The 23,424-nt window shown below is 44.1% G+C and overlaps 1 protein-coding gene across 2 annotated transcripts in view; it reads left to right on the forward strand.

Moving 5' to 3' along the window:
- Positions 1–23,424, forward strand: part of LOC126354701 (venom carboxylesterase-6-like) — a 201,424-nt gene that overhangs the window by 31,617 nt on the left and 146,383 nt on the right. Inside the window, exons 3-6 of one of the 2 annotated variants that reach the window (XM_050004520.1) lie at positions 6,146–6,290; positions 7,950–8,135; positions 17,349–17,542; positions 23,079–23,235. The exons of the other annotated variant lie outside the window; for it this stretch is intronic. Coding sequence (XP_049860477.1) covers positions 6,146–6,290; positions 7,950–8,135; positions 17,349–17,542; positions 23,079–23,235 — 682 coding nt within the window. The remainder of the gene's footprint in view (positions 1–6,145; positions 6,291–7,949; positions 8,136–17,348; positions 17,543–23,078; positions 23,236–23,424) is intronic. 2 annotated transcript variants of the gene reach the window in all.

A 23,424-nucleotide genomic window follows, 5' to 3' on the forward strand; every position in this document is an offset into this window, starting at 1 on the left:
GAAGCTCTGACACATGGGCGACGACATATGAACACTGGGTCTGGCTGTGAATCATGCATGGATAGCCGAAGCGCTTAAGGCGGCCACTCGCGTAATGCAGAATAACTACTTTCGAGTGCTGGCCTGCACATACTTTCACTGTCGTCATTCCAAATGTAGATAATGGTGGTTCATATTTGCGAGTGTGAATACCTTTCCTGTCCTTCCATTCTTTTCTTAATACACTCCTGGAAATGGAAAAAAGAACACATTGACACCGGTGTGTCAGACCCACCATACTTGCTCCGGACACTGCGAGAGGGCTGTTCAAGCAATGATCACACGCACGGCACAGTGGACACACTAGGAACCGCGGTGTTGGCCGTCGAATGGCGCTAGCTGCGCAGCATTTGTGCACCGCTGCCGTCAGTATCAGCCAGTTTGCCGTAGCATACGGAGCTCCATCGCAGTCTTTAACACTGGTAGCATGCCGCGACAGCGTGGACGTGAACCGTATGTGCAGTTGACGGACTTTGAGCGAGGGCGTATAGTGGGCATGCGGGAGGCCGGGTGGACGTACCGCCGAATTGCTCAACACGTGGGGCGTGAGGTCTCCACAGAACATTGATGTTGTCGCCAGTGGTCGGCGGAAGGTGCACGTGCCCGTCGACCTGGGACCGGACCGCAGCGACGTACGGATGCACGCCAAGACCGTAGGATCCTACGCAGTGCCGTAGGGGACCGCACCGCCACTTCCCAGCATATTAGGGACACTGTTGCTCCTGGAGTATCGGCGAGGACCATTCGCAACCGTCTCCATGAAGCTGGGCTACGGTCCCGCACACCGTTAGGCCGTCTTCCCCTCACGCCCCAACATCGTGCAGCCCGCCTCCAGTGGGCTCGCGACAGGCGTGAATGGAGGGACGAATGGAGACCTGTCGTCTTCAGCGATGAGAGTCGCTTCTGCCTTGGTGCCAATGATGGTCGTATGCATGTTTGGCGCCATACAGGTGAGCGCCACAATCAGGACTGCATACGACCGAGGCACACAGGGCCAACACCCGGCATCATGGTGTGGGGAGCGATCTCCTACACTGGCCGTACACCTCTGGTGATCGTCGAGGGGACACTGAATAGTGCACGGTACATCCAAACCGTCATCGAACCCATCGTTCTACCATTCCTAGACCGGCAAGGGAACTTGCTGTTCCAACAGGACAATGCACGTCCGTATCCCGTGCCACCCAACGTGCTCTAGAAGGTGTAAGTCAACTACCCTGGCCAGCAAGATCTCCGGATCTGTCCCCCATTGAGCATGTTTGGGACTGGATGAAGCGTCGTCTCACGCGGTCTGCACGTCCTGCACGAACTCTGGTCCAACTGAGGCGCCAGGTGGAAATGGCACGGCAAGCCGTTCCACAGGTCTACATCCAGCATCTCTACGATCGTCTCCATGGGAGAATAGCAGCCTGCATTGCTGCGAAAGGTGGATATACACTGTACTAGTGCCGACATTGTGCATGCTCTGTTGCCTGTGTCTATGTGCCTGTGGTTCTGTCAGTGTGATCATGTGATGTATCTGACCCCAGTAATGTGTCAATAAAGTTTCCGCTTCCTGGGAAAATGAATTCACGGTGTTCTTATTTCAATTTCCAGGAGTGTACTAGCTTGCTATCTGAGCTCCTGATATTCGAACACGGTCCATTCACATCCATATGCCAGCCGCATATAAATGACACCCTGCAATAACCAGTCACTGATAGCCAGTAGCAGAATTAGCAGCGTCGGGGGAACACAAGAAACAGTTCAGCCATTGTTATTATGTGAAAATGGAGCAATCTGTCCGGTATACAAAGGTTTCGATCATCGGCGTTTCGGTCAAGGGTGGAAGCATTTCTGAAGCGGTTAAGTGTGTGAAGTGTTCTTGCGCCGGCGTGATTAAGTCCTCAGTAAAATGGCGCTGTCTGTAACAGGCACCGGGGAACCTGTGGTCCACCACCACCCACAGATTAGAGGGGTGAACGTCTGCAGAGATGTGAACGGGCGAATAGACCCGTAACAGTTGAGCAGCTGACTGCCCAGACGAGCAGAGTGGCTACGAATAACATGTTCTCAACGATCGTTCAGGGAACATAGCTGCTTAGCGCCCTCTGCAGTAGGCATCTGGTTCATGCATCGATGCTGACTGCAGCTCATCGGCAACGAAAGCTGTAATTTTCACTCCAATACCATAACTGAGTGACGAAAGGTGAGCTTTTCATGTGAATCTCCTTTTATTCGTGTTTGGCGTGAAACGTCTGGAAGCAAACACCTTTGTGGACGGGTCAGTTTGGTCAGTGTTTCCGTGGCAGATCTTGGGTGATCTCGTCATTCTGGAAGTCACAATGAATCAAAACAGTAATGCATCTCCCCCAGGAGACCACGTACACTCCTACATGCAGCTTGTTGTTTCTTACAAAAAGAAAGTACCAGTAACAAAAAGAAAAATAAACGTATTACTGAATCAAATATGAAGTTAAGAGGATAAAAACGTCTGTACATGCCGTCCGAATTCTGTGTTACTCACGAAACTACTGCATCACGTTCTATTTAAATGAATGTTGCGAGTACACGACAAAAATGAAAACCGAAAAGCAATCGTAAACCGTAGTCTGCTAATGTTTTGGGGCATCTAACATGGCGGCACCGGCTTCAAAGCTAATGTACGTCCAGCGTGAGTCTGTGGTACCACCTCCGCGTATTACACCTGCATGGTATTTTACAGGTTATAAGACGCTACGGACTATAAAACGTACCTTAAATTTTAAGCAATTTAAAAAAATAATATTTTTACCATTTTTATTATTAGATTACAGAGGCAGATTTAAAAAATTCTTTCTCTATAGAAACGAAGTTGCCTTTAAATCCTTGAAAATGTTCATCTGAACTTCGTTTTTCTTCTTCTTCTTCCTCTTCGTCGCCATCGTTGTCCTCTTCATGTATAAGGCGGTCTTCACTTCCATCGAGAGCGTTAGTTTTGCCCCACTTCTTGGAAGATTTAACAGTAATGTCTTCTCTCATTCTATACCACGACTGTTTTATCCACTGACACACTTATTTGATTGTAGGTCGTTTTAGAGCCGCCTTCGACGTCAATTTATGATAGGTCTCATTCATCATCCACTTGTTCCATTCCTCTCTAATATATACTTTAAATGGTTTCTTTATCAAGGATTCAGGTTGTTACAATTGTGAAATAAGTCGCCCTGTAATGACAGCAAGCTGTGTATTTCACTGTTTCAATTTCTCTTTCACAGAATTTTTCAATTGACTAATAAACTGATCAAGCATAGGAGGAGAACTCATCTTCAACAAAGTACCTTTCCTTCTCTCCCACACTTTCTTAGTCCATAATTTCATATTGTCCATCGAACTCTAGTCACGTACGTGAGCAACAACACCAGGTGGTATTTCAGAAGGTTTTGGCATTGTTTTACGCTTGAGAATTGTCACTGCATTAAGGTAGTCCCGTCAGCACGACATGGAAGGACAACAGTGTCGTGCATTTTTTCATGTCAACTGGTTTTTATAGTTAATTAGTACCTTTTGTGGCAACACCTCTATAACTCGGTACATTAAATATCAAAGGGGTTCAGTCAATATTCACTATTTGGCTTATCGGTACACTGGGTTCTTCGATGTTGAATAATAAGGCAATAGAAAGATAATATTTTAATAAGACGATGGAAAGATAATATTTTCTCTTCATAATCTTGTGGTACTTTCTGAGATATTTAGATTTTGGTTCGCATGTTAAGTCCATGACGATTCATAAACCTATAGCACCACCCAACTCCACTCTTAAAGTCTGTTGAGTTCCACAGTAGCGTTGGCTGACTAGCGTGTATTTGAAATCATTTTTGTATTAATATTAGCACCATATTGACAGTGTCCTTGAATCCATTTCAGTACGTCATTTTCTAGTTTTGGCCATTTTGCATTTAGTCCTCTATTTGCTAATTCAGTCTTCTTCATGTTTTCCAGTCCTTCTTTACTAGCCCGCCAGTCGTAATGGTTTTTTCTGTTGGTGCAGGGCAGAAATGCCGCTCATTTGCTCTGTTTACATGTCTCTTCTACATATGCCATTACTTTCAATTTATGGCCCACACCACATGAAAACCTATTTTTTTTCCGTTACGAAACTAGCTAATAACAAAAATATTGAACTGTTACTGATAAGGCAAATCACTTTCAGTTCAGGTTCACTGGCAGCATAGACTGCAGTGACGCGTCATAGGCAAGACAGAGTTCTGAGTCTGTAATGCCGGGAAGGAGGGAGACAGTGTTGGCAAGCTTGCGAAACTCCGCAACTCACGTTCGTTACATCGGTGCACTGCTGCTGCCAATTGAATCCAATGTTGCCAGACAGGAATTGGTTTCCCGCGGCATCGAATATATGGACATTTTTAAGACTGGCGGGACTTCTAAATCAAACACTGGTCATTTTATATTAATTTCAAGTATAAGACGTACCTGAATTTTGGAAGCAATTTTGTGAATGTAAAAGTGCGTCTTACAGTCCGTAAAATTCGGTAGACTGTGATTGCAGTGAGTAAAACAGCGGATAATCAGTTGTGAGCGACATTCGTTTTTTATCGAAAAGACAATCAGTTACTGGCAGAATAACTAGCTTCCTCGGAAACTGAGCTCCGCACTTAATGACCTGGTTGTCGACGGAACGTTAAACCCTAATTTTAGTTGTCACGTGGTACGCATGTTCCTACCAATAACTGTACGAGGACCTGAACTTCGTCACAGTCGGGACATTAAAGTCGAATATGTGTTCTTCCGTATTATGCATCTCCTAATTGTCCCACGTAAGTGCTATGCGTTTAGAGTTCTAATGCCAGTCATTTGAGTTCTGTATACTTTCTGAAACGTAAGGTAAGAAATTTTGTAAAGAACTTGCTTAATGCCTACTGCTTCGTTTGCTTAGTCTACACGGTCTGCACAGATTTTTTTGTGTTTCTTTAATCAAATTTTTATGTTGTTCACAACTTGCAGTACCTTCCAAAATTTTGATGGTCAGGGTCTTTTCCGAATTTATTCTGGTAGCTGGCGTCAAAGGTTTTTGTTAATCACGCCTTTTGCCTTCTTGTGGTGATATTTCGACAGGAACTTTCATCCCCTAACACACATTTCTTTATACCTAACCGAGAAATGAAATGCCAGTTTTCATAGATTTAGTTTTTAAATTTCTTTAATATAAGTTAATGTTTTCTTAATGATTCACACCTACTTGTCGCCCTAAGAGGTTGAATTTTCTAAAACAGTGACACACCTCTTTTTTATTTCTAACCGAGAAGGCAAACGCAACTTTTCATATATTTAGCTTTGAAACTGCGTTCATAACAAAATATTTCATAACACACTTCACCCTCATGGGGGCTGAATTTCCAAAACCACTGAAACGTATTTCTTTTTGTTAGTAACCGAGAAGTCAAGTACCAGTTTTCATAATCTAACTTTAAAAATACTTTTGTAGTTCCTTAATAATGATTTATTTTTTAAAGAAACTTTCATCCACAATTTCACCCCCATAGGGGAAGAATTTCCTTATTTAAGACCGGGTAACCAGACACCACCTTTCGTAGGTCTGGCTTAAAAGTTGTCTTAATAGCGACATAATATTTAAAAAACACATTTCATTCGATATTTGACCCCTTTAGGGGTCGAATTTCGAAAATTTCCTTCGTAAATGAACCCTACAGTATAAGATCAACAAACTGTGCTAATTTCAGTCTTCTATCCTTCACGGTTTTGGCTTTGCCATGATGAGTCAGTCAGTCAGTTAGTCACGTAGAGATTAGTGTAAATTTAAAGCTGCATACAGCGTATAACTATGGAAAGCTTAACTAAGGAAAGTTTTTCAAGAAATCTTGAATACGGACGATACTCTCATTTGCTTACGTGACAATTCGACTACTTTCAGGGATGGTTTTAATCTTTTCGTAATAGATGTCATTCTTCGAAATATCTTTGTCATTCATCGAAGTAAGTAGGTCATATTTAGGAATATTTAGCACTGTTTCTATTCCATTATTAATATTTTTCCGAAGAATTAGTTCTACATATGGTGTTGATGAGGTATACAGATGTTGTATATGTATTAGCATTATTCTTTCAGCTGAAACATACAGAGCCGCTTCCAGTCATGTTCTGGATACACGGAGGTGGTTGGGTTGATGGTGGTGGAACTGCTTATGGGCCAGACTTCCTAATGAACCACGATATCGTTCTTGTCACTATTAACTATCGCCTTGGTCCTTTGGGTAAGTAAAAGCAAATTGAGGTAGATTCATACGAGTCTTATATAGTCTTGCTTAGGAGAACAAATGTCAGTTGCATGACAAAGGAACATAATATTCCATGGTTAAGTAAAGTAATTATTATCACGGTCTTATTCGTCGGGTAACTAATACTCTGAAAGCATGTGAACGACCTTGACTCTTATCATCCCCTACAAACAATCATGTTGAGCTCGTCTCACGTGATAGTTACTTTGAGCGAGGAGCTCTAAGCCTATACCCCTAATTTTCCCTGGCTCGAGGTGACGCCGCAATCGAAGTGTCAGATGATACCTAAAAATGATGAAACTGTGGTGAAAGGCATCGTTTTAAGACTTTGAGGCGTTTAGGTGACCATGATAGAAGACTGGATCCACTCGGATTGAGGGTCGTGTATCGGCTCGGATAATTCGTCGGTCTTACCGTTTCGTGAGGACATATCCACCAACTTCGCTTAAAAAAGAAACCCACTTATGTCACATAGTATTCCCTGGTGGGGTGGCAGCTAAACTGAATATAATGCACCAGGTGACACTGAGGTTTAAGAAGAGGTCTCATCTCAGGTGGCAGTGGCGTTCCAGTCCTTGTCTGGCCATCTTGATTTTGAATTTCCGTGCTTGTGTTACACCATGCGAAGGGAATATTGGAGAGGTGTTTGAAACCTGCAACCACCGACGTCCTCCTCCCGTACGCAACCAGTTCAGTAAATGGGACAACACAATCAATTGTACCCCCTTCCATCCATCACAAACAAATAAAATTTTTCTAGAGACTGTGCAATAGTTGGCCAAAACCCGCTCCCTTATACTTCGAAAACGAGTTTAGAGGTCATTTTACAAACCTAATTCTATTATACCTGGTTCCTAAAAAATTTGTCGCTGATAGCACTCCATGCTCACGAGAATATCTTACTGAAGAATGAAAGAGAAAATTGACAGCTAATTCAGTGTGGAGTGATGTAGTTTTAGGAAAGACGGCGTGTCTTAATGTGTGACACTATTCACGAAATATTTCCTACATTTATTTGTTATTGCTGTTTACTAAATTTTGCGTTTGATAGATGGTATCACATTCGTTTCTGTCGGGTTTATACTTTAGAGATAGCATCATACTACATTACTGCACCATTTCCAAAGACTACTATTTCTTCCACATGTCTCATTACATAGTAGACAATCCAGGGCTCTCTCCGGTAAGTAATGTATGGGAAAAACAGCTGTAACCTTTAGAACTACAATCTCCAACTGAGACGAGCCAGATGGGTACTCAATCGGAACAGAAGCACTAACTAAAACGCTCTCTGTAGACCAAGACCAAACAACAGAAACAGGGAAAGTAAATATTAATCACAAGTTGATTTTTATTGTTTGAATCAAGAACAATTAGAGTTCTCGATAGCGTGTAAATTAAATTTTATGACAGTCAGCTGCAACATTTGAAGATATCATACATTATTCATATAACTTATTGGGAAATGGATTCATGTATTCTACTGTGGTAGTTCCAACACAGCTGCGTTTACTGGGAAGCAGTGGATTGAACTTAACAGTTCTTCAATAGAATGTATAATTTTTCTTCTGTAAATTTATTCTCGTAAATAGTGTTGTGACAACTCTAGCTGCAAAGGCTCGTTTTATTTTGAAGGTTTCCTGAGTACAGAAGACGCTGCATCGCCAGGAAACTTTGGCCTCAAGGACCAGGTGGCGGCCCTCAGGTGGGTCAGAGAGAACATCGAGGCGTTTGGCGGCGACCCCGGCAGTGTTACCATCTTTGGGGAGAGTGCAGGTGGCGCCAGCGTACACTACCACATGCTGTCCCCGCTCTCCAGAGGTGAGTCTCCAAGGATGAAACTACAAGAACGAACAGGGACGTCATCGCCAGAGTAAATTAAATGTGAACAAACTTTGAGATTCAAATCTTGTGTGGTAGGTCAGCTTATAGAACAAAACTACCCACGCTTACAACTTTATTATTAGATTCTGAGAAATTTATTCATTATTTTGTTACTCAAGTTGTAAACCTCATCTACTACTCTCAGTTTCCCTTTACCTAATTTAATGTTCTTGGCATCGCCTGATTTAATTCGACTGCACTCTGTCATAATTGTTTTAGTTTTAAAAACTAAGTTATGAGGTACACAACTGTGTCAGTATTTTTTCTTAATGACAATCAATTTATATCTAACATCAGACCACCATCAGGTTTCCTGCACCTAAGGAGTGTTTACCATGACAGAACATAGCTTTTGCGTGAATAGGTTTTGTATGTACCACGTCATATATTGATACAAAAGAGTACTTACAAAAACAGCTCAGTTATGCATTTGCACAGGTATACATTTAGCTAACTAATGCAGGCTTTCTGTGCGAAACGTGCATTTTAAGTCAGCCTCAGAGACGCTTTTGTGTGCTTGTTATCATGTACGGAATTCAATAGGCCGAAAACCATTCAGTGAAGATCCAATACATGACAAAGGTATAGTGATTACTTATTATAGCGACTGTCAGTGTTTCGGAGATACCAACACTGTAAATAATGCAACTACTGAATGTATACACTAGGCTTCACATTTTGAACAGTTCTCGGGTATCCGAACGGGTAGCGTCGCAATTTCTCCACAATATTTCGACAGACGTAGACGCTGCCATCTTCCGGTGGTTCCTAACGAATGTTGTGCTGTTCCCCTCCACGCCCTATATATGTACAAGCCGTTAACCCCTCCACCGTTCCTCTCCTGGTGTCTTTGGTGCGGCCGGCGCGGCGGCTACCGTGGAGCTGGTGGAGGAAGCGGCGCCTGGGTCTGAACTGGGGTCTGCAGACTCCCTGCTGCCGCTGTCGGGGACGGTCCTCGATCTCCGTGACCGCATCTTTCTCTCCAGGCTGAGTGCAGGGTTCCGAGCCTGACTAATCTGAAGGCCGCTGTCTTTATCAATTAGATCGTCCTGTTGTCGGATTTCGATGGCCTCTTCAGTAACGCAGTCCTGGAAGTAGGAGGACTGACAGAGTACTTCTGTTTTTTCATAGTCCATAGTATGGCCAGTCCTTATACAATGGTCAGCCACGGCTGATTTAGTGGCCTGGTGTAATTCGGTATGGCGCTTGTGTTCACGGCACCTCTCTTCAGTGCGGACTGTCTCCCTAATGTATGAGTTTCCGCACTGACAGGGAATTTGATAAACGCCTGATTTTCGAAGGCCTAGGTCATCTTTCACTGAACCCAGTAGAGTAAAGGTTTCTGCAGGGGATCGGAATACACATTGCACATTGTCTTTCCCCAGGATTCTACCGATTTTGCTGAGGTGTTTCCGACAAACGGAATGCACTCCAATGTGTTCTTCTGTTTCTTCTTCTTGTTATCTTGGCGCAGTCTGTCTCAGTGCGTGTCTTATTTGCTTCTGGTTGTACCCATTTTTCCGAAATGTTGTCTCGAGGTGCTGCAGTTCTGCTGGAAGGTTCTCCTGATAGCAGATCGATCGTGCCCTGAGAACAAGTGTGCGCAAACGCCTTCACGCTGGGAGTTGTGGTGGCAACTGAAGGCATTTAGGTACAAATCGGAGAGTGTGGGTTTTCTGTATACACTGGTTCCCAGCTTTCCGTCAGGTTTCCGTTTCACCAGGACGTCAAGAAATGGTAGGGCACCATCCTGCTCCACCTCCATCGTGAACTGTATGTTGGGGTGCAGCGAGTTGAGGTGTTTGAGAAATTCATTAAAGCTGTCCTGTCCATGTGGCCAAACAACGAACGTGTCATCCACGTAGCGGAAGAAACAAGTTCGTTTTTGTTTGGCTTGTTCTAGTGCCTTCTCCTCGATGTTCTCCATAAAAAAAGTTGGCTACAACCGGTGAAAGCGGGCATCCTATGGTGACGCCATCTGTCTGTTCATAATAATTTCCGTCGAACAGGAAGTATGTTGAGGTGAACACGAACTATAAGAGCCTTGTTTGCTTGTAGTCGAATTTCTTGCTTATCAAATCGATGGAGTCTTTCAGTGGTACCATTGTCAGAACAAAGTGGCCTGAGTTAGTGCGACAGGACTGTGTTTTGACCATTTGGTGGAAAGGGGAAATGGTGTCGTAGCTCCACCAACAATGTACGATGTGTAAGGTCAGCGCCAAAGAAACCCACTCCTGGAACACGAGGTAGTATAAAGACAGTATGAATAGCTACAGTGGTGTTCCTTATTGGGAAATTAGGAAGACTCAACATGAAACAGGTACTGCAGTCTGAAGCAGACCCGTATTCCTCAGGGTCTATTCACGTCTATCACCCCAACATTCTGTCATCGTCATTCTGTACTAGCCAACAGAGAAAAATTAAGAACAATAGAAGCTCTGCTAACTTCCTCCGATAGAGAACACGATAAGATAGAGACAGCGTACTACGTCGAAGCTCACTAACAAGTTGCTATCCTGGAGCCGAAGTTCTTGTATACGTTGCACAAAGTGGATGGAATTGCGGATGTGGTGTTCGCATTTCCCCACAAACGGAAAAAGGAGACCCGTCAGGTCTTGGCCCAGTTCATAGGTTGTTGCTCATATGTTGCTGACTATTGGACATATAGGTGTCCCATCCTTGTGGACCTTTGGTAGCCCATACAGTCGTGGCGGTGCAGACGCTCTTGGTCGAAGTTCCTTGACAGTTTTTTCATCAAAGGTACTGCAAAGAAGTTCAACGCTTCTTCTTTGAAGGCGACTTGTCGGGTCTCCTTCTATAATTCTGTACGCTGCATCATCGAGAAGTTCGTACATTTTTCTCTCCTATTCTGACTGCAGGAGCAGTACTGTAGCATTGCCTTTGTCAGCAGGCAAGACCACCAACTCAGGATCTCTGCGTAATTCGCAGATGGCCGCTCTCTTCTCTCTTCGAGATGTTCTGTTTCAGTGGTGCGGCCCTGGTGAGCGCACGGCACGTTTCACGACGTATTTCTTATACTTCATTGGCTGGCAGAGTGTCGGTGGCCTGCTCCACACTGCTTATAATGTCCACAATCGGTAGAGATCTTGGGGTCGGGGCGAAGTTGAGTCCTTTCTCGAGCACCGACATTGCTGGGTCATTGATAGTTCTTCCTGTAAGGTTGATGACAGTACGCTTACGTGGTTCTTGCGTAATCTTCTGCAATGATGCGAGGCGTTCAAACGCCGATGCCTGCTTACTCGTAGCTTTTCTTCGTACGCCGTCTGCTTGTGTCAAGGTGGCAGAGTCAGCCCATTCCCTTGATATGGAAGATAGAACTGAAGATATCCTGAGATGGACATCCAGCAGTTTCTACGAAGTGTCACCCAGGCAGCGGCAAGTATAATGAATTCTCTCTCTGACCAGCGCTAAGCTGGCTCGTCTCCTGATGCACCTGGCCGCTGAAATCCTTATGTGGTGAGTTATCTTGGCGAAAGGCGGCAAGACACTACTGTCTCGGCATCTAAGGGGGAACGCAAGTAAGCACAGAAGTCGCTCCTTCTTGTTCCGCGGCTTGTCCAGCATCTTTATCTGTTGAAGCATTTCCTCCCCGTAGATCTGAAGTTTTCCCGGCGTATTTCCAATTTGAACAGTTCTTGGGTATCCGACCGGGTAGCGTCGTAATTTCTCCATAATATTTCGGCAGACGTACACGCTGCCATCTTCCGTTGGTTCCTGACGAATGCTGTGCTGTTCCTCTCGGCGCCCTATGTATACTATCTGTTACTCCCTCCACCGTTCCTCTCCTGGTGTCTTTGGGGCGGTCGGCGCGGCGGCTACCGTGGAGCTAGTGGGGGAAACGGCGCCTGGGTCTGAACTGGGGTCTGCAGTCCCCCTGCTGCCGCCGTCGGGGGCGGTCTTCGGTCTCTGGGAACGCATCTTTCTCTCCAGGCTGAGTGCAGGGTTCCGAGCCTGACTAAGTTGAAGGCCGCAGTCTTTATTAATTAGATCGTCCTGTAATCGATGGTGTCTTTAGTAACGCAGTCCTAGAAGTAGGAGGACTGACAGAGTATTCTTGTTTTTTCATAGTCCATAGTATGGCCAGTCTTTATACAATGGTCAGCCACGGCTGATTTAGTTTGAAGAGAGCATGTCTTTCTGATAAGATTCCACATCTCCCTCCGTCTTTCCTACTTAAGTAGATTTTAATGCACGCATTGTGCTTTGGAGAACTCCATCAAGATGTCCCAGGGTTCGGTATGTCGAAATCCTTAGTGTATTAGAGGAGTTATTCCTTCTTAACGCTGGTGGTAGTACACACTTTAGGACTGTCATGGGATCATTCTCAGCCATAGACCTTGCTTTCTATTCTTCAGCCCTTGTCGATGGTGCTCTCTGAGAAGTGGTCAATGACTTGCATTCCAGTGACCACTTCCCTGTCTGGTTCCGCTTCTCGGAAAGAGCTGTCCCTGGAAAGAGACCACCATGGTGGATGCTTCACAGAGCGAACTGGACACTGAACAGTCAATTACCTTTTTGCCGTTTTTGAACCTCGAGATAGTGTCAAGGACTGGGTGGATCACGTTATTAACCTTGTCCACCATGACACTGATGTGTCACTCCTCAAGTCTTCAGGACGACTTCCGAGGCGACATGACCCATGGTGAAATGAGCGTCGCTCCGCCATCAGGGGGAGATGGCTAGCCTTGCCACAGTTTAAATGTCAATCTTCTGCTATGAACCTCGCGACCTTTAGCACGACGGAAAATCGTATAGAGAACATGTAGAGATCTTGATAAGTATTTTTTGACTCAATCAATCGTTCCACTAGCTCTTCGACGATATTAAAAGCTATATGAAGGATACATGGCAAATGCGTCGGACATGTGACTGCTGTACTGCGGCAGGGGTGACTACAATCAACAGTTGGGGGCATAGCGAATTGCATGGTACATTAATTTGGTTTGATCACTGCCTGCGAACCAGTAACTAGCTTTTCGCCACCATCGAGCATCGGTGCAGGGAGGGGATGGGGGTGGAGGGGGTGGGCTGTTGGTTGGTATTTTAACCCTACAAGTAACGAGGACTACAGTTAACCATTTTCCATGTGGGAGCTTTGAGTGTGTTCTGTCTTGGGTCAAGGAGACTGTCCTGGCCAAGGATCGAATCCCATACAGCATTTTACTGTACCTTCACCAGGAATCAAAGGAATTACTCTTGTCCCTTTTTTATACAATCTAGAATCGTGAGACCTACTTAGTCGCTCCCAGTGTGTGTATCGGAGGATTCGTTCAGCCCTTGACAACCTCATCCTTCCTGCGCAGACAGTGCCGCATAGATGTCTTCTTCGCTCTGGAGAGGGCTTATGAGACTACCTGGAGGCGTCATATCCTGGGACAGCTTCAATAGCGGGGCTTCGGAGGACAATTATCAGTATTCATTTGCTCCTTCTTTCCAGACGATTTTTTCGATGTAGGGTCAATGATGCTCTTTCCAAGTGATTCCAGTAAGAAAATGGGGTCGCTCAAGGATCTGTTTCAAGTATAATTCTGTTCTCTATTGCCATCAATGGTATCACGTCCACAATAATGTCTCTTGCCGATGTCCTATGTTAGTGGACGACTTTGCCATCCTCTGCTCCTCCATCGACCTCGCGATGTCCATTCGTCAGCTGCCACTTACGACACAGCGAAGGGAGGGTTGGACGAATAGTATAGGTTTTAAATTTTCCTCAGAGGAGTGTGTGTTAATTTTGTATCATTCTTGTCACCATTTTAACCTGAATCATGTTACAATGACAGACACTGTTCTTAATTTTAAAAGTTCAGTAAAGGTTTGGGTCTCTTTTCTATGAACATCTAACGTGGTTACCACATATGAAGGCTATTAAGGTCCAAGGTTTAAACGCACTGACTGTTTTAAAATACATCAGCCAAAAGTCATGAGGAACAGATCGAATATGTCTGCTTCAGTTTTACAAGTTGTTTGTGCGGTCATACCTTGACTTTGGTTGCACAGTTTATGGCTCAGCACACCATTTTATTTTAAGATAATTGATGCTGTTCATCATGGGGGGATCCGACTGGCAGCAGGAGCGTATAGGACGAGTCTAATTCCTAGCTTTTGCGTTCAGGTTGGTGAACCGCCATTTTTCATACGGCGGCGGGCGACGATGCGTCATGTCTGCAGCCTACTCTCCACGCCACAGTCACCGTGGTTCTACACTATCGCTCGCCCTCTTATGGAGTGACTGTTTAAAAACAGGCTCCAAGCAAGGAAACCATTCGGTATTTGTGTACGGCTGAATTAGTGGTTCTTGGTGTAAAAGATATTCCTGTGCTCCAACGAGGCTGGAGTCGTTCGGCTTCCCGGTTAATTGGAGGCGCAAAATTATTTTAGATCTCTCAGTGTGAAAGAAGATTTTTACTTTGACCTTTTTTTTAAATCAATGTTTTAGAGAATTATTGAATTTTGGGTTCCGTAAGGTTTCCTTCCTGTGCAGCGACCGTGGAATATAAAACTATAAATCAAGTAGCAACCACTCGCGGAAACATAATTTATTTATCTTGTTGAAAATCGATTTTGACTGATATGAGTCATCTTCGGTGCATTTTTCTAACCGATATAGGCCATAAGTAGAAGTGCTGTCCTTGGCGGATTTCTATGACTTCATGATAGAAATCTGCGAAACACAGTATGGGTGCATTTTTCTAACCGATACATGTCGTAAGTAGGAGTACTGTGTTTCGCAGATTTCTATCATGAAGTCATAGAAATCCGCCAAGGACAGCACTTCTACTTATGGCCTATATCGGTTAGAAAAATGCACCGATGATTACTGATATCAGTCAAAATCGATTTGCAACAAGATAAATAAATTATGTTTCCGCGGGTGGTTGCTACATTCTGTGTGCTTTTACAGAATTGCAGACGAGCACTCTAACTGTGTGGTCGTTTACACTGATGGGTCTAAACAGATTAATTCCATCGGCTGTACTTCCTCATCAAGATTCATTTCCCTGGTACATTCACAGTGTATGGCGTTGAATCATAAGCAATGTTGACGGCTCTGAAGAAGATGTGGTGTCTTAATGCTACCAAATTCCTCAACTGCATCGACTTCCTAAGTGTCCTTCAGGATATCGATCACATGTATCCAGCCGTCACCCTTTTCTACTTACAGAGGCAGGGAAAGAATGTGTCACTCTGCAGGGTGCGCGGGCATTCAGAGCAATGAAGCAATAGACGCAGCAGCTAAGGATACTTGTTTGGAAGTTACAATTTCTGAATGTGCTGCCACTGTCCATGCCACTGGGACAAAACATCATGCTTCTGCGTGAGGAGGAGTGGTTGGAGTTGGAGAACAACAAGTGAGGCCCGTGAAACGAACGACACTAACTTGGCGTTCCTCCTTCCGGCCACTGCGACGGGGGGAAGTGTTTTCAACGCGCCTCCAGATAGGACACTGTCCTCTGACGCGTGGATTCCTACTTCGGCAGGAAGATCCACCGGTGTACAGTGCTTGTGGGGTGCACGTTTCTGTACGCTACATTTAATTCAACACGTTTAGTACCAAGCCACGAGAGCTGCAACCCACATACTGGTTGACTTGTCCTCTGTTTTAGCTGATGGTGAAATCGAATGTGATTCGTCTTATAATATTCTCTGTGACGTCTGGTTTGCCAATAGTGTCTCACGTAGAAGGTTTCAGTGTTTTTCTAGAGTGTTGCATCGTCTGTCATTTCCCAATTATTTGTGCAGGCTCATTTCCTTTTATCACAGTTTTGGATGTTGTGTTGTATTAGCCTATGTATTTCGCTCACACGCTCTCTTCGGGCAATGTTTCTTGCTGTTTTGTGTGACAGCGTGAGTGAGAGATTCCCAGGAAGGCTGCGGATTCCATTTTTTCCTTTGCATTTTGTTGCATGCTTCTAGCTAATCATAACCACACTTGTAGTTTGTTAGTTGAGTACGGGCACTGATGAACTCGCTGTTGAGCGTCCGCTGATGATCTCCCTTTTGAGCGCCCTAAGCATACCACCAGTACCACCACCAAATTGTTCTCATATGATATCTGCCTTCTCCATTTGCTCTCTTTCAGAAATACTCTCCTTAAGTTTGTCCCCTATACATTCCGTCTACATTTCAGCCTTCTCTTCTTTGCGCCGGCCGCGGTGGTCTCGCGGTTCTAGTCCGGAACCGCGCGACTGCTACGGTCGCAGGTTCGAATCCTGCCTCGGGCATGGATGTGTGTGATGTCCTTAGGTTAGCTAGGTTTAACTAGTTCTAAGTTCTAGGTGACTTATGGCCTAAGATGTTAAGTCCCATAGTGATCAGAGCCATTTGAACCATTTTCTCTTCTTTGCGAATCAGCTCTTTATTATTCAAACGACTGCCACTCTTTTCCTCAAAGGTCTGATTGATTTTCCTAAAGAATACATATATCTTTCCATAGTCTTGCGTGCTCCTACAGCTTTATATTTCTCCTCTAGTCATTCCTTCATCATAATACAATTTCGGTTGATCTGACCTCTGAGACGTCTGTATTCCATTCTGCTGTATTTTTACATGTTGCCTTTTCGTCAAACAAATTCAATACTTCGTATGTTATACATGCTTTTAAATTACATGGGGAACATTTTACTGTTATTTCAGTGATGTAACTAACTCTTCAGTGCATTTTACATGTACCCGTTGGTAAATTTAATAAAAAAACATGGCTAAGAAAGATGATATGGTGTAGCCTCATACTCATTGCCCTGTAAAACATCGCTTATTGCAGCTAGAAATAGCCGATATGCAAACCATTTCACAATTTTAGAACGTTTACTACAGACACTAAAAGGAGATTTCGCATCCCTAGTTTCAAGGACTCTCGAATACCATTATTCGAATTCAAAACAAAATTGTCACTTTCAGCGTCTCAGTACTTCACAGTCGTGTATGCTGACCGTAAACAAAACCGATTCTTTGATTTCATTGAAACGCATAGAACAGCTGGTACCAATATCTCGATCATTTTGGAATACTGGGATGTGCTCACAACGAACAAATGGATGAGAGGTGTGTCTAAGAAAGTCTATCTGCCTTTACTGTAGAAAGCTGGTGTAATGACGAATGTATTTTATAGTGTGCTGTTTTTTCAATCAGGTCTTTTCCATCGAGCGATCTCGCAGAGCGGCGTTTCCGTGACGCCCTGGGGAGTACCACGGCCTGGAGGTCTGCAGAAGGCGCAGAAGGTGGCAGCCCTGGTGGGATGCCCCACAGAGCCCAGCACCGCCCTCGTCGACTGCCTGAGGAGCGTGGACGACTACAAGATCGTCAACACGACACCCCACTTTACCGTTAGTGCACTTAATGCCTATGCTTATAGTTTCCAAATGTCTCCTCATAGCCACATTTCCGATTTAATTCTGAATTGCAATGGCATCCAACGCATTGTTATAGCACTAACGGAAGCAGTTAATTACTGTGTCCTACACTGCGAGAAGATAAGAACAAAGGCATTTTACTTCAACAAAGGAGCTCAACACAACTATGTGCGTATTTATGCTCTGTTTCTGAGACTGCAGGTACTAATAAGAAAGAGCTGCTTGCATTGTTTCGCTTTAACTTTATTCTTTCTCCTTTGTGTTAAAATTTCAACGCAGGGTCGAGGAGAATACTTATACTTGCGCAAGGGCGCTGTCACTGCTATGATGATATCAGAAGTGGAGCACAATACGGAAAAGAGAAAAATGAGGAAAGGTGGGCAGATATAACTGAGACTTATGTTGGACTATCACCATACAAAATAAACGAACTACTTATAGTTTCGAATACAAACGTAGTGCAGATATTTCGTAAGTCTGTGCACTTTGTCTACTGTTCTTATGCACTGGAAGTGTTTCTATTAGATCAGTAAAAAGTTGGTCAAGTTCACATCAGTAGGTGTATAATGTCTTATCGGCACAACGAGATTAAGTAATAGTAAGCTGCAATTTCTCAACGAACTGTGTTTCAGATGCTCAGCATAATTAAGCTACTTGAAAAACACCTAGCAATTTAAAGACTCTCTGTTTTTACGGAATCTGCAGCTTTGAAACTGAGCGCCAAACAGATGTTTAAACGCACTCTTAACAGCAGAAAGTAGCTTCACTTTACAAATGACGATTTATGCTCTTACTGTTCACACACGTAACGACAAGGGTGGGGTACCAAAACCACATGTGCATATTTTCGGAGGTGCAAATTTCCAGACCACTTTCCAAATGATAATGCATGTCTCATTAATTTTCTACAATGGATTAATCACAGGCACAGATGCCCGCCATATGGATCAGCCAGCGGAATCTCCAATTCGGAATGCTCTACCGTATGCACTAAGGAGGCGAACTGCAGCCTGTCAGCCACGTCGTAGGATTAATACTCACAACTTCGAGCATTTCCTCAAGATAAGGATCGATTGCCAAAGTGCGCTTGAATCATCCCATACAAAGCTCTGTCGAATGTCTTTGGCGACTACATGTATAACCTACTAAATTTTCTGCTGCATAATTATGGAATTAGAGATTGAATTGCTTATCCCGATATAACACAGAAAGTCGCTGCTTCTGTCTACTTGGGTTGGTCTTATGTAAAAGGATTCGGATGTGTGCAATATTCTAACACAACGTTTAAGATACTCTCACTAGATCGGAACGCACTTACATACCATTTTGCAACATGATAAATGATAGTAAAATTTACTCGAACGAATTTACAATAATATAGAACACCGATCAAGAAACGTGTCAGTCTTTGGGTGGACTGATACGTCTCATGTTTTATGACAATTAAGTCTATTGATCAACGCCTGAGTCAATCTTTGCTTCCGTTGCGAGATGGGCAGAAAGAGAGTCAGTGAAGTTCTGTGAGGTACAACAGGGATGGATCCTTGCCTAATCCAGTCCCTAGACCAGCTGCCCTAGGTTTCTCGACTGAGCATCCATGGCACATACAGCTCGACCTAGCGAGTCCCACGGGTCCTGGACTGGGTTGTAATCCAGGAGTTTGGTGCCCAAGGGAGTGCGGTAAACTCATCCTGATGCTCTGCTACTGTGTCAAGGAAAAGCAAACTGCATGTAGGGGTGAACATGGTCCCCAAGACTAGATGCATACCTGTGTTGATCCATTGTACCTTCCAGAATGACGATATCAGCCAGGGAAAGATACGAAAACATTCCAGAGGCAATAATGCCCCCTCCACCGAACTCAACCCTCCCGACGATCGTTGCAGGGTGTTTACTTTCAGAAGTTTCATGTCGTACATAACAACTGCCATCTGTCGGATTCAGCATACAACATGGTTTATGTGAAGTGGCCATCTGGCGTGCCATTCCAGCCTTCCTCCAAAATTAAAAGCCTTGAGGGTGGGTGCATTAACAATGCGTCTGCTGTGGAGACACATGTGCACTAACTATCGCTAAACCTTTGTTAGGGAGACGCTGTTGGTAGTCCCTCGGTACATCTGGGCGGTCAGTTCCTCAACAGTTGCATGTCTACTCGTCCACACACATAAACACAGGCGCCTTTCATGCCTGCCATCTATTGCCAGTGCTGCGCCACAGTTTCATCGCCGTTGATATTGGACGACGCTATTTTGCCATGCACGGTATAGTTTAACCATGACGGCATGTTAACACTTCACGAACTTGGCCGTTTCGGAAATTCTTGCACCCTTGGCCAAATTTCCAATGATCATGCACTTTTCGAAGTCAGATATATCGTTCAGTTTCAGCATTATGACAACGACTACACTGTTTTTCCCTTCCCCACCGTCACGTGTATATACTATCCATTGTTAGTGTTGCCACCTGCTGTGTATGCGTGTTTACTGCACGTCCACGTTGAATATAGGCGGTGACCTCATTAATGTAACTGAGCAGTGTCTACTCAGGAATCATTATACGCAGTCGGTAAAAATCGTAAATCAAAAATAATTACTGCAGAGTAATGAGATTATGGAAATACAAATGTCTAGATATATTTAAGTGATTAACATTGCAAGATCACAGATTAATGTAAGTGTAAGATAAGCCAGTGCAAGTGTGAAACGTTGGTACATTAATTACCTGTAAAAAATGTCGTGTGACTAGGGCCTCCCGGAGGGTAGACCGTTCACTGGGCGCAAGTCTTTCAATTTGACGCCACTTAGGCGACTTGCGCGTCGATGGGGATGAAATGATGATGATCGGGACAATGTAACACCCAGTCCCTGAGCGGAGAAACTCTGCGACCCAGCCGGGAATCGCACCTGGGCCCTTAGGATTGGCATTCTATCGCGCTGACCACTCATCTACCGGGTGCGACATTAGTAACCTGTTTAACCATCAGAATGTTGAATCAAAGCATGCAGTCGTGCATTAATTGTGTTGTCCAGCAGCCGGAGGTTTGTGGAAAGGAGTTCCATGCCTATTACACATGGCCGGTCGACACAGGAACAGATAATGCTGCGTATGTATGACGCTGGAGTTGCCATCAGATGATGTCCTACATATGCTCGATTGGAGACAGATCTGGTGATGGAGCAGTACAAGGCAACATGTCGACACTCTGTAGAGTGTGTCAGGTTACAACAGTGGTATGTGGGTGAGCATTATCCTGTTGGAAAACACTCCCTGGAATACTGTTCATGAATGGCTGAACAACAAGTCGAATCACATGACTGACGTACAAATTTGCAGTCAGCGATCCTGGAAACTACGAGAGGGCTCCTGCGGTCATGTGAGCCAGCAGTCCAGTGTGTCTAGCACACATACAGGTTGGTTGCAGGCCTCAACTGGCCCACTACTAACCAACACATAGCCAGCATGGGTACCGAGGCAGAACCAGCCTTCACCAGAAAACACAACAGACCTCCACTCTGCCCTCCAAGGAGCTCTCGCTTGACAGCTCAAACGACGCGAAGGTGATGGTTCGGTTCCAGCGGAATGCACTCTCCAGGGCGTCTGGCTCGGAGCTGTCCTTAAAGTAACCGATTTGTCACAGTTCGTTATCTTAGTGTAGTGCCGTCTGCTCGAATTGCTGCTACAGATGCAGTACGATGTGCCAGAGCCATACGCCGAACTCGGTGGTCTTCCCTTTCGATCAAGCCATAAGGCCCTACTGTGCCCGGTCTTCTTGCAACTGTATATTCTCTTGAAAACCACTGCCAGCAGTCTTTCTTCAGTAGAAGGAACATTCAGCTTCTCGTAGTCCTTAGTGCACGACCTCGTACGAATTCAATGAGGTATTAACAGTGATGTCTTTGTCTCTTTAAATCTCAAAGAAAACTAACGCTCACGACCATTACATCGTGTATATCAAGCAAACCTCGTTTACATCCTCGTTACGCCACTGACGCGGAATTAGAATAAACTTCATTTTTCAGATGTAGAAACACTCCTACTAACGCTTGCTTATGTTGTACAGCTCCTTCTTGGTGTTGCGTTCTTTTTTTTTCGTCATTGTACACTGAACACAAAGTTAACGCATTCCCGAAACGGTATATCGGGAGCATTGTTGGACAATATTTAGCGTATAAAAACATACAAAAACATAATTAAAGAAATTATAAAACTGGTGACACCCACTCAAAAAATTTTACGAAACAATATTATCGACCCCATGATGGTGAAACTTATGTGAGCATAGTCATTCCCAGGAGTCAAACTTGCTTGTTAGCGAGACGGTATGCTTGAACTCTGTATCAGTCACTGCTGGAAAACAGCCAAGTGACCGTCTGGGGTAGTCCGTGATGGGAAATTCATATCCCTATGTGTATTCGAAATTTTCTGCATACCACTATTCCACAGCACTACCGTAATATCCACAACAGTGGTCTCTTAAGACAAGGACTCTATAAATGTTCTTCGTAGCCTCTGCAAGGAAGCAGAATTCATCCGAGAGGACATTCCTCCACTAATTCATGGTCTAATATCTACATTAACACTGAGCAAGCTGGGGTACTGGTATGAAACCGGAATATTATTCCGCAATGCCAGTGTGAGATATTTACTGAATCCCCTAAATAGCATAAGGCTAAAGCTGGGGTTATTGCTTTGAAAGGTAACAGTCAGATTATGTCGTTACCCTCCCTGCTGTGAGCTTGTGCTTCGTCTTAAAGGATGTCGTCGTTATCGACCCTGAACTTACTTTTTTTTTAAAAAAAATGAACCCACCGCAATTTGACTGAATCGTTGTTTATTTAATTACGACCCAGGTTTCGGCCTTTTATACCATTTTCAAGTGACTGAGTTTATGGCCAATTCTGAGCTGGATTTCATGCAATATATGTTAATGACGTAACTTCATTCACTTGAAGATGGTATAAAAGGCAGATACGTGGGTTGCAATGACTGTTGCTCAGCAACATCAAAAATTGTTCACTGAACTTCCTTTGACGTTGGCAACTGCATAATAAACGAACCCATTTCGCCATTTCTCTGATTGAGGAACACACTGTAGAAAATTTGGTCTAAAAATTGGGTTATCTTTCTTGTAGATTTGTTTTATTGAGAAAATTCGCTTTTTGAGGCATCTGTAAATTTTGCACACAGTTGTCTTGTTACCGTCGAAGAAATTGCTTGCACAATTTAAGCCATGCGCTGTGAAGAAATTACTCTTGGTCTATCTTGTACTAACTATTATTAGACGTAAGGGAACGGAAGGCTCAAGTCAGGAGATAAATACTTAAAGTTTCATGGTGAGTTCGATTAGTACAAAATCTATAAGAAAGTCTGTACTTTGAACACCAACCAAATGATTTTAAAAGAGTTGTATTTCGTTGTTATATCTTCACGAAACAGGTAATTTATTATTACATCCGAATGTCTGTGATAGATCCGAGAACCTAAATAACGAATAGTTTCTATGTTGCAGGAGTGGTTCTTCAGTCCGCTTATACCTTTTCGACCAGCTGTGGAAGGTGAGGGAGAAGATTCGTTCCTGCCCAAACATCCACTTGATCTGAAGCCTCACACAGCAGTTCCATGGATGACAGGTGCCACCCATGACGAAGGGTACCTTTTTGCAGCGGGTAAGGATTCGTATTTACACGTTGATTCGGCGATGATTCTGAAAGGTTTACGGCATGGGATACTACTAATTTCGTAGATATGGCTATAGAAGCAGCTCCTTCGATGCTGATGCCATACAAACTATTCTACTTAAACCGCCTAGAAGACTTTATGAATTACCGCTACGAAGAAAGGACTGAAGGAAATCC

Source organism: Schistocerca gregaria, chromosome 3 (assembly GCF_023897955.1).
Source record: "Schistocerca gregaria isolate iqSchGreg1 chromosome 3, iqSchGreg1.2, whole genome shotgun sequence".
NCBI classification, from domain to species: domain Eukaryota; kingdom Metazoa; phylum Arthropoda; class Insecta; order Orthoptera; family Acrididae; genus Schistocerca; species Schistocerca gregaria.